A 12,971-nucleotide genomic window follows, 5' to 3' on the forward strand; every position below is an offset into this window, starting at 1 on the left:
CATTCTCACTGGTAGGGGTGTAACGGTACACAAAACTGACCTCGGTATTGAAGTCACGGTTCGGTACAGCAGGAGAGAGACTTTTTATTTATTTTAAGTTTTATTAAATAAGGTTCGGGAGGAGCATGATCAGATAATTGACACAGGTGGAGAATACTCAGCTAATCAACAAAAGAGGTTTATATATATTCGCAGCCGTCTTACCTCCATTTTGTTGACAGTTTATCCGCATCCCTCCACCACCCCTTCTCCACATGTGGGGTACTCTGGGTTCGGGCCGAAGTCCGAGCTCGAAGCCCTCCCCCCGGACAGCACGCTAAACACGTATTTAAATTTACTCTCTATAAATTATATCTAAGAGTGAACTCGTGAAACAGTGGTTTACTGAACAAATTGTGTCCGTCCTCAATTATAACTAAAAGTTTATTAAACATGATGCTGTAAACTATAGGGCTCCCTTACTTGCACATTACTGTAACATTAAAAGTTTACAACAGAGGCCAAACTATTAGCCTAAATGTTATATTTTTCTATATAATAATCAACACTCAAATAACACATTGTGTGCAAACATGTAAACTTCACATAAGGTAGTTTTTTCTCTAATTCATTGTTAAAATATTATAATTTTACACAGTGGCTGTAATTTATTTAAACACATTAATAATTCAGACACCACTAATAACTAATATAATATAATGAATATATAGGCTAATATAGTGAATATATAGGCTAATATTTTGAATATATAGGCTAATATAGTGAATATATAGGCTAATATAATGAATATATGGGCTAATATAGTGAATATATATGCTAATATAATGAATATATAGGCTAATATAGTGAATATATAGGCTAATATAATGAATATATAGGCTAATATAGTGAATATATAGGCTAATATAATGAATATATAGGCTAATATAGTGAATATATAGGCTAATATAGTGAATATATAGGCTAATATAATGAATATATAGGCTAATATAATGAATATATAGGCTAATATAGTGAATATATAGGCTAATATAGTGAATATATGGGCTAATATAGTGAATATATGGGCTAATATAGTGTATATATGGGCTAATATAGTGAATATATAGGCTAATATAATGAATATATAGGCTAATATAATGAATATATAGGCTAATATAATGAATATATAGGCTAATATAATGAATATATAGGCTAATATAATGAATTTATAGGCTAATATAGTGAATATATAGGCTAATATAATGAATATATAGGCTAATATAATGAATATATAGGCTAATATAATGAATATATAGGCTAATATAATGAATATATAGGCTAATATAGTGAATTTATAGGCTAATATAGTGAATATATAGGCTAATATAGTGAATATATAGGCTAATATAATGAATATATAGGCTAATATAGTGAATATATAGGCTAATATAGTGAATATATAGGCTAATATAGTGAATATATAGGCTAATATAATGAATATATAGGCTAATATAATGAATATATAGGCTAATATAGTGAATATATAGGCTAATATAATGAATATATAGGCTAATATAATGAATATATAGGCTAGTATAATGAATATATAGGCTAATATAGTGAATATATAGGCTAATATAGTGAATATATAGGCTAATATAGTGAATATATAGGCTAGTATAATGAATATATAGGCTAATATAGTGAATATATAGGCTAATATAGTGAATATATAGGCTAGTATAATGAATATATAGGCTAATATAGTGAATATATAGGCTAGTATAATGAATATATAGGCTAATATAGTGAATATATAGGCTAGTATAATGAATATATAGGCTAATATAGTGAATATATAGGCTAATATAGGTCATATATTCAGTGAAAGAGTGGATTTCTGTAGTGAACTCACAGCTGTGGACACTGAAGGACTTCTGAGGTAAATATGATGCTGCGGGACGTTGTTCTCGAGCTGTTTTATTGACGTCTGTCCGCCGTTGAGACACTGATTGAATGATTACTCCACATATGATGCGTTTCAGTTATACTGTATCCTCAACACACCTTCAGATGTTCATTCGTGTTTATTCATTGACTATGACGAGATGATCACATTCACTCGTCTAAACAGTGATCAGTCACGCCACATTAAAGAGCCTCCTAATGGCATTTATCGTTTGAGTTTCATGCTAAAATGTGTGAACTCAGATTGAAGTGTGTTCCGCGTGTAAAACAAGTTAAAGATTGCATTCGGTACCGTTCGGTTCACATGTGCACCGTACCGGAAGCCCCGTACTGACATGGTTCGGTACAAATACGTTTACCGTTACACCCCTACTCACTTGCTCGTATTTTGAATTGCAGTACTGAAATCAAGGATTGTCTGTTTACAAAGCGGGAATGTATTGCAACATAAACCCTCAAAATGTTTAAACTAAGCTTACACGGCTTGCCCATTGGTGTCGTGCAGGACGTAGCCTTCGGTGTCTCTGTCGCAGTGTGTCGGTGAGCTCTTATGAGGACAGAGGAGGGCGTGGAAATGCCTCCGAAAGGTTTCCGACAGACATGCGTACAGTATCGGATTGGCGCAGCTCCACGAGTACGACAGCAGCACCACAAACTCGAAGCCGCGAGTGAAATCGAGCGCGAAATCCGTCCGGTGCAGAGAGCAAAAGTTAAGGACGTAAAATGGCAGCCAGCAGACGCCGAACACCGAAACAACTGCCACCACCATCTTGGTCACCTGTTTCTCCAGCCTGTGACTCTCCGAGGAAGGCGTTTGCGTCCTGGCGTTTCTCAGAGTCACCAACAGTGCCGTGTAAAACACAATCATTACAGTGAAGGGCAAGGCGAAGCCTAGTACAAACGTGTAGCTAAGAAAGGTCAACCACCAGGTGTCAGATGCAACATGAGGGTCAACGGTGCACAAACCGTAGTTGTCGGAGAAGTGAATAGCCATGGGAAGCACGGGAAACAGAGAGATAAACCACATCAATGCAGCGATGATTTTCGCCCGCCGTGGCGTCCGCCAATGAGCGAAGCGCAACGGGTCTATCAGCGCCATGTAGCGGTCAACACTCATCACCGTCAGGCAGAACACACTTGTGAATTGATTGATGCCATCCAGAACCATAACCAGCTTACACACAGCATCCCCGAAGATCCACTGATCCTGGAAGTTTTGGATAGCAATAAACGGGAGTCCTACCATGAAAAGCCCATCAGCCAACGCCAAGTTGAAAATGTAGACTGTGGTCGCCGAAGACATTTTATCCAGCTTCAGAATGGTGATGATGACCAGCGAGTTCCCAGCCAATCCCACAATGCACACGGCCAGGTACATTACGGCCATGGTGACGCTAAATGCGTCAAAGTCCTCCTGGATGTAGACATTGTTTATTCCAGCACCATCCAGACCTAGAACCGATACGTTATCGTAAAACATTCCCAAAGGCACTGCGGTTTCCATTTGTGGTTTGTAGTCCTTGAAGGAGAAGTTCAGATGTATTGGAAATTTGTTCTTGATCACAGGTTTATTTTCCCATCTTAACAAGAAATTTCAAAGGGAAAAAGACATTTCACCTCAATGAACTGGCATTTGTTGAAATATCTAGTCTCCAAAGTTGGTGTTAGACCCTCCTAGGGAGATCTTATATATCCCAGAGTGTGTGTGTGTGTAAGTCATCCGTTGATAAGCTGCGCCGGCTAGTTCCAATCCGCTGTTATGAGGTTTCCAGGGTGCCATCTGTTACAATACTTTTGTTTTCATAACTAAACACTCTTGTCAGAAGGTCCATCCAGCCTCTTTCTTTCACACTCCCTTGTTCACTCCCTCTGATTTTCCTCCTTCTCTCCACCCCTCTGTTTCCTCCCTTTCCTCTCAGTTCAGTGGGGGGTCAATCTGAGCCGATCAACCCCCAACTTCTCCTCTGGGCCACCCACTTTACAAATACGTCCCCAACGGATGAGCGATGAATTTGGCCTGTCTCCATCTGCGTGTTTGAATATGCTGCGTTTCCCCCCTTCAGTGTTTATGTTTCTCGCTGATTATCTTTGTTTGTTGGTCGGTGAATCATCTATCACGCGCACAAGGCCTCGGTGGGTGGAAGCGGTCGCAGATAAAAGGGCAAGAGTAATGAGTGATCACCTTAGTCCTGTTCCTCCTCTGACACGCATAGCTGGAATGCCGCAATTCTCACAGTGAACTTCCCAAGAGATGCCGGGAAACTCAGGGGGGTCATGATTGTATATAGTTGGATATATACTCACCACACTGACAACAAGCACTGTTTTAGTAGAGCTTATGCAATATGCGAATTGTTTTGGTGGTCACTCTACTCTCAATTCCATGAAATCATTCCTACAATTTGGATCTTTCCGCTGGCATGTAGTGTAAACTTGGAAATGCGTCTGCAGGCTGAGCTTATTTAGAGGTTTAAGGGGCCTCAAGTGACTTTGTGTGGCTGAAGACAGGTATCCAGTCCTCTCCAATAAATCTACACGGCCAGCGTTTGGTTTCACTGTTCTGGGCTTGAGCTTTCTTGTATCTCTTAACTAGGAACATGCCAGTTTTACAAATAGCATGCTGCAACTTCTAAGAATTGTAACTGCGTGGGAAAGAAGGACCAGGACATGAGGAACCTTTCATTCAAAAACCTTTAATGTATGCATGTTCCTGCTGAGTTGTTTGACCCCCCCAATACCCCTTATTGGTGGGGACAATCCCAGCTGTTGGGTTTACAAATTTAATTTAAAAGTTTAAACCAATTGATGGGTTTGTTCATATTTGACCCAAATTTCAATTGTTTTTACTACATTTTCAAACCCAATAGTTGGGTTTGTCCTAATTTAACCCAAAAATGGGTTGGAATATGGACAATTTTGTTTCCATATTTGGGTTTTTCCACAATTTGACCCAAAAAGGGATTGACATATGGACAATTTGGGGTCAAATACTCTAAAAATGTTGGTTTGTTTCAACCCATGTTTGGGTCCAATATGGACAAACCCAACTGTTGGGTTAATTTTCTTTTTTAATTCAATTTTCAAATCCAACAGTTGAGGTTGTCCTTATTTGACCCCAAAATAGGTTGAAATATATGGAGAATTTTAGGTCCATATTTCAGTTTTTTCCACATTTTGACCCAAATAGATGTTGAAATATGGTTACTTTTAGGTCAAATACTCTAAAAATGCTGGGTTGTTTCAACCCATGTTTGGGTCAAATATGGACAAACTCAACCATTGGGTTTCATTTTTTTTGTATTCAATTTTCAAACTCAATGTTTGGGTTTGTCGTTATTTAACCCAAAAAATGGGTTGAAATTAGGGATGGGCATTTTCCCAAAATATTGTATTCGAATATTTGGGCTCATAAAAATCGAATATTCGAATATTCGTTTATTTAAATTAGGTATTTTGAGAAAATGAGAGATGTTTCTTTCTTTTTTTCTCTAAACATGTCGTCACCATTTCTGAACAAGCTTATGATTAGGCAATGTACACAACACGCTTACGTTATATCTTAAGGTTTTTAAAACATTAAACAGTGTGTAAAAAAATGCCTAAAGAACAAAAGCATTATAAGCTCAAGGAGCACGAGCGCAGAGCGCGTCAGTTAGCGTGACGTATACACACACACACACACACACACAAACGTCAATAGGCTATAGCCTACCGACCTGTGTGTGCGTGTGTTTGATATGGCTGATGTGTTTACTTTGTATTGTTTCACATTTTCATGTAGGGATAAACTATAATATTATTGGATTATGATATTATTCTCGGGTAAGAAAAGGCGCCACTGACAGGCGTTGCGGAGACAAAGATATCGGTTAAGTGAAGTCTGAGTGAAGAACTTTGTATTTTCTGTTCATAAACCCTCAAAGAACTTTAAAGGAAGCATTTGTCTCGAGATCATTTTGCTATCATAAGTTCTCACTCGCACTCGGGGTAACATAGCTACAGATGAGCTTACCTGCACTCCTGCAGTGATCGCTCATTCCACTGGTGTTTGGATTTCATGTGATTCTCGTTTGTGGTGGTGATATCATTATAACTCAGTTTCAGTAATTGATTTCATCAAAAGTAACTCCATTTTGTGCATTTTCATCATAGTGCAAACAGCATTTTCAATTTTCATCGAAGTAACGTTAATTCCAAACATTGCGAGGCAGACGACGACATTGTGATCAAATGCACTTAAATTATTAACCTGCTCCACAACGCCACCCAGTGGATTGAGATATAACTGCGAGATTTAGAGGGATTTCTCATGGATGCACTGTGTAGCCAGTTGCTTGTGACTTTTTATTTTATGTCATCCTACTTTTATTATTTTATTTTACCTTAACTTATTTGTGTTGAAATAAATATTTTTGTAAATGTTTTAACTTCATCACAACTTAATGTTACCCTTTCATTGTTATTTATGTTTAATTTTCAATGGTTCCAGTCGGGAGTTCCTACCAATTGTTGTAGGTGGGGCCTTAATTAGTGGCGCACCTTAGGATGCGTTATCCGCTTCCCCTTTAAGCGTTCGCGCTCAGTCTGACTGAATGCAGCGTAGGCCTTCCAGTGTGTGTGTGTTTACTAATTTTGCTCCAACCTAGTTTTTCTTTAAAGTAAATAAATGCAGGTCCTTCATCTCATCCATGTTTGGCTGTCCTTCTGTCCTGAGGGTACCACTTGATATCTGCTACAACTGCATTTACTGCCAGCCAATTAACAAAATAAAATTCGAATAGTATTTTTAGTTTTCGAATGTTAATTACAGATCGAATATTCGACTATTCGAATATTCGTGCACACCCCTAGTTGAAATATGGAATATTTTGGGTCCATATTTGGGTTTGCCCATATTTGACCCATTTTTTAAGTGAGGTCTCATCTGTGCATCTCATATATTTATTACCTTGTCTTGTCTGATTTTGTTGCATGTGTGTTCTTTAATGAGTAAAACAGTGTATGCTGAGATTCACTCTAAAAATGCTGGGTTTTTTCAACCCATGTTTGGGTCAAATATAGACAAACCTAACCGTTAAGGTTACATTTTTTTAATAGCATTTTCAAACCCAATGGTTGGGTTTATCCATATTTGACCCAAATATGGGTTGCAATATGGACATTTTTGGATCCATATTTGGGTAATTCCATATTGGTTGAAATGTGGACAATTTTAAGTCAAATACTCTAAAAATTGCTTGGTTGTTTCTACCCATGTTTGGGTCAAATACAGACAAAACTTTGTAAAAATTTATGAAAAATGACTGAAATACCTCAGAAGTTCATGATGATCTTTAGCAGATAAACTTTACAGGAGTCTTTCAGTCTCAAATAGCACTGCATTCACTTTATCATTATCACTTGACAGGTTTCGATAGGATGTGGCTAATTGTTTGATTCATAATGTAGGGCTCTATGAAATCCATTTTAAAGGTGCCCTAGAGAAATTTAAAACAATAAATTAAATTGTTCTCTGATATCTACATAGAGGGTATGTGGCTTATTTAAGGGTTAAAAGTGTACAGATACAGTTTTACAGGTCCAGTAAAGCGGCTCGTGAGTCCTGACCGTCCTGACACAACAGACCGACTGAATGACACTTTAAGCAGAACATCTCAAATACAGCTTACTTGTTTATTTGGTGTTTTCAGATCATCCGCGCGCCAGAAAGAGCTTGTGATCGTGCGGTTGCCAGATTTCAGTCATTAAATCCGCCAAACAGAGTTTTTCTGTGAAAAGAAACCCGTATACACTCCGGTTTCTACCTAAACATGTCCAATCTGGCAACCATATACACACGAGCTCTCTCTCGCGCACGGATGATCTGAAAACACCAATAAACAGGAAAGCTGCATTTTATCAATCTCCATTGACTGTCGTTTTAACTTATATGGTGGAAATGGTGACATTTGCTAGTAGGATCCCGTGAACGATCTGTAAGAAAAGTATCTACGGTTGTATTTTGTAATACAAAATAATATTACCCTTTGTCATGACACACTATTTAGTTTGGTATGGTACTTGGTGTTTCCTACTGTTACTGTACTAGCATCTTGCGTTATCTAGACAATGCGGTCTCTCTAAGAAACTTTCAATTTAACCAGACAGTGTTTAAATAGCTAGTCAAAAAGTGGATAAATTACTTACTGCTTAAAGGAATATAGTTGCCCCTTTCTTCAGTTTAAGATGCTGAGTGAAGCTTGCTTGAGCCGAACAAACGAACGATTTGTTGTGGTATCCGGTTATAATAAACCTCAACCGTGTGTCATGAGAGCCGGTTTTGCGATCTTCGAGTGTCTTGTTTACCATCAGTAGATTCGGCTTGTTGGACAGATGCAAATGTTGGGGATGTGCATATAAATGATCCCCAACGCTTACGTCATGGTTGGGTTTATGTTGATAAGCACTTTTTTTTTCTGTTGAGTTTTTGATTTATGAGATTTACATAAGAAGTAGGAGGCAATGGTGTTTGAGACTCACAGTATGTGATGTCCATGTACTGAACTCTTATTATTTCACTATGGCAAGGTTAATTCAATTTTTCATTCTACGGCACCTTTAATGGCTAAGTTAAATTTTAGTAATCAAAAAGCATGTCTATTTCAATAATCATTGTTACACTGAGTTTAGTTTTAAGTGACTGATTATTCATACGAACAAAAGCTGTATTTTAAAGGCAATGTGTTTTTTAATTAGCTCCATTATTTCTGTTTTTCAGTGTTACTGATATTACTCCCCATGTGTCTTTCATTAATTTAAATGTGCTTTATTGGCATGACAATTGTTTCAATGTATTGCCAAAGCATTAACATACATGTACATATAAAATAAAGGAATTATAGAAAATAAAATAAATAATAATAATAGTAATAATTTGAACAATCTGTAAACATTTAGATTTCTAGGAACAATCATTTCTGTTTCGCTGTAATTTCTTATGGTTTATCGTGGCTCTGAATGACAATAACTCAAATGCACTGAATAACCTGTCATGCTTCATTTGACCTTGAGTTTGACTCATTTGTTTATGAGCTGCTGAAAAGCACAACAATTCTACGATTTCAACTATTCCAGTAGAGCTGAAGAGGAATCCAGTATCATTTATTCAAGGTATAGCAAATAATATGCATGCATATCATTTTAATATTTAAAAAAACTTCAAATCCTATTTCAAAACTTCTCTGATCCTCTGAACAGACCTTCTTAAAGATGAACATAAGAAGGTCATATGAATCACAGTGGCATGAAAGAAAGAAAAATCTGCTCACCATAAAGGAATAGAAAAAAAGATAAAGTGATGCAGGATAGATAACCAAGGGCTTTTCTAAGAAAGCTGACAAGAAATTATAGATCAAATAAAAGAGAACAGAGATGAAAGATAAAAGGAGAGTACAGCAAACATAAAGGAATTAACAATTAAAGAACACACGTCAAAAATGAAAAGATAAAGGACTAACGATAAGTTACATTTCATAATTGTATCATTGATGGACTTTGAAAATTATTTGAAAAGGGTTCAAACTCGTGTCATCTAAAATAAAGCGACATGAAAATATCAGAGCACATGCACACAATTTTTAAGTTAATTTTAATTAAAACATTTTTTTTTATTGCACAAATTTATACATATATATATATATATATATATATATATATATATATATATATATATATATATTTATACATCACTGTGTTGAGTGTTTTTAAATCACAGTTGAAAACATTTATTCATCCAAGCGTTTAACACGTAGCCTCTGACTTGATTGCTATTTTATGTACAATTATGTTGTTACATTCTGTTGTCTGTTGATGTTTTTACTGGAAAGCGCTGTGTGCTCCTTTTGGTTGTTGTAAGACGCTATATAAATAAAATTTGATAGATTGATTGATTGATTGATTGATTGATTGATTGAATGATTGATTGATTGATAAATACAAGATCATACAAGTTCAGGGAGATGAAGCATGCACTGAAAATAATATTTTCAGGATTAGTTATCACACCTTTTAATCTTTTGTTTAATCCGCTTAGATAATTCATGTGGTTCAGATAACATAATATTTTGAGTTTCTATTTATTAAGCCAATCTCCTTCATTGTATTAACTCAGTTTTTTTTATTTAAATGAACTTAAGAATTTGAGGCAACCAGGTAACTTATTTTTTTTAAAGTTTAACAAAAGTTTAACCCACAAATGGGTTGAAATATGGATTTTGAAATTAAAATATTTTGTGTCAAATACGCTAATAAAATAAAATAAAATAAAATAAAATAAAATAAAATAAAATAAAATAAAATAAAATAAAATAAAATAAAATAAAATAAAATAAAATAAAATAAAATAAAATAAATTCCCAACAGTTGGGTTTATTTGACACCAAAATAGGTTGAAACAACCCAGTATTTTTTTTTTCTCGAGTATTTGACCGATTGTACATATTTCAACCTATTTTGGGTAAAATATGGAAAAACCCAAGTATGGAGCAAAACTTTCCATATTTAAATCTATTTTTGGGTCAAATATGGACTTACTCAACCGGTGGGTTTATTTATTTTTTAATTAAATTTTCAGACTCAACCGTTGGGGTTGTCCTTATTTAACCCCTAAATGGGTTGAAATATGGGTTATTTTGGGTCCATATTTGGGTTTGCCCATTTGACCCAAAAAGGGGTTGAAATATGGACAATGTTGGGTCAAATACTAAAAAAAATCTGGGTTGTTTCAACCCATTTTTGGGTCAAATATGGACAAACCCAACTGTTGGGTTTGAAAATGTAATTAAAAAATGTAAACCCAACGGTTGGGTTTGTCCATATTTGACCCAAACATGGGTTGAAACAATCTAGATTTTTTTGGCATATTTGGCCCAAAATTGTCCATATTTCAACCCATTTTTGGGTCAAATATGGTCAAGCCCATACCATTGAGTTTGTCCATATTTGACCCCAAAAGAGGTTGAAACAACCCAACATTTTTTTTAAGGTTCAAAAGTTTAACCAACAATATTTTTTTACAGTGTGGTTATATCTAATCAACAATCATAACGACAGAAACAGAAAACATAATGGATTTGTGTTTTATGAATCAATTCATCAATCTCAAAACAATGAAACAATTCAGATTAATTAAAATGTGTCAGTTTTGAGAACTCAAAAAAGAGAGTTCTATATACTCATAAAAGTTCATTTGTTTGAACTAGTTTGTTTAATTTGCGTTGGCTCTACTCAAACTAAGTAATTATTTTGTTAGGGCTTACCTTTGAATTATTCATCATAATGCATCAGAAACTTTGCACTCTTTTGATATTTAAGTCCAAGAGATGAAATAAAAGAACTAAATTGAGCAAGAAAAAGAGGAAAGCATGAGACCAGTGTGTTTGTGAATGAAGAATTTTGCATAAAAGATAAATAAATTAACAACATATTCAAGGGACAGCAGCTTTGGGTTTTTATAATGAAAGATAACCTCATTAGGGATGACGTCAACAAATCAAGTAAATTACAATTTCTTAATGACAACAATTTAACAAAAATTGACAAAAAGTTGAACAAAAACTAGATGCCCAGGGTGCTATGAAATTGGTTTAATTATAATTTTTAAAAAAACAAATTATGTGTTTTCTGTTTTACGTTTTCTGGATTCTTTTTTAATAGTTTAATTACATTTTAATAATCAAAAAGCGTGTCTAATTATATATATATATATATATATATATATATATATATATATATATATATATATATATATATATATATATATATATATATATATATATATATATATATATATATAATATACAAAAAACAGTAATATAATGAAGAAATTGTAGTTTACTGCTTGACATGCTGATGTCGTCCTCAATGAACCTTTTATGAAAAGTTTGATGAATAAATAAAAAGCAGGTCAGTACTCAATCACTTTTCTTTATTTTTTAGAAATTAAATTATTGTATAATGCTTTTATGAATTTACTTAGCTAATTAGACACGCTTTTTGATTATTAAAATGTAATTAAACTATTAAAAAAGAATCCAGAAAACTATATATATATATATATATATATATATATATATATATATATATATATATATATATATATATATATATATATATATATATATATATATATATATATATATATATGCAAACGTCAATTTACTCCAAATATATTTCATAAAAATCTTGCATGGAAAGGAACTGCATAATTGTTTAAAAAAGAAAAAGTTCTCTCCAGTACAAGTTATTAAACCTAAGTTGTTTATCCAGGTAAACCTACGCAAACCTGTTCGAACGCAGCTGACGTGGCTACTTTAAAATCCTATAGCGTGTGAATCACCCAATAGGAGATCGAGAGAGGCGGGATTTATGCCGTCACACATACACGTGTACAGGGAAGCAGGAAGTGAAGCGGCTCAGTTGGTGCCTGTAAACAGTAAGTACTATCCAATAGTCTATGCTGTTGTAAAAATGTTAAAGAATGAATGAAAGCGAACCACAACTTTAATATAGATGTGTTTATTTTCTGGTTTTGACATGTTTAAATGTTTAAACGCAACAGAAGGGCTCGATGGTCTGCAGCAGATAAACTTTTTAGGAAACTCGTTTGATTAAATAGCACTGCATTAGCTTTATCATGTAACTTTAGAGATTTTTTTAACAGTTGTCATCGGCAGAGACTGTGGTGTTGATTATAATGGTTGATTTATGCATAATGACAGGTGTTGCACTCACACAGAGTCTGTTTACACATCTGACATATGGCAGTTTTACACTGAAGCACTTCTGAACTGGCATTTAGGTGTCTTTACACAGACAGGGGTGGCATAAATGCATTTACACAGCTATTTTAACTGCATATTGTTAAACAAGGGGCTTGGCTTTAGTTTAGGTGTGTCAGAGCAGGCATAATTTAGTCTGGCTTTTATTATGCATTGTGTTTCAAATTTTAAGCGGGCACAGAGCAACCTTAAAGAGGTGATTGA

At 34.7% G+C, this 12,971-nt stretch overlaps 2 protein-coding genes across 3 annotated transcripts in view; one reads left to right on the top strand and one right to left on the bottom strand.

Moving 5' to 3' along the window:
• LOC137055795 (zinc transporter ZIP11-like) overlaps positions 1-12,971 on the top strand; it is a 181,758-nt gene that overhangs the window by 532 nt on the left and 168,255 nt on the right. For both annotated transcript variants that reach the window (XM_067429700.1, XM_067429699.1), the window contains exon 2: positions 12,256-12,421. In XM_067429700.1, coding sequence (XP_067285801.1) covers positions 12,355-12,421 — 67 coding nt within the window. In that variant the 5' untranslated portion in view covers positions 12,256-12,354. The remainder of the gene's footprint in view (positions 1-12,255; positions 12,422-12,971) is intronic.
• On the bottom strand, positions 1,690-4,667 carry LOC137055796 (somatostatin receptor type 2). The gene has a single exon (XM_067429701.1). The coding sequence runs from the start codon at positions 3,452-3,454 to the stop codon at positions 2,426-2,428; it is 1,029 nt and encodes a 342-aa protein (XP_067285802.1). The 5' UTR covers positions 3,455-4,667; the 3' UTR covers positions 1,690-2,425.

The sequence above is a fragment of the Pseudorasbora parva genome, chromosome 21, assembly GCF_024679245.1.
Source record: "Pseudorasbora parva isolate DD20220531a chromosome 21, ASM2467924v1, whole genome shotgun sequence".
Lineage (NCBI taxonomy): Eukaryota > Metazoa > Chordata > Actinopteri > Cypriniformes > Gobionidae > Pseudorasbora > Pseudorasbora parva.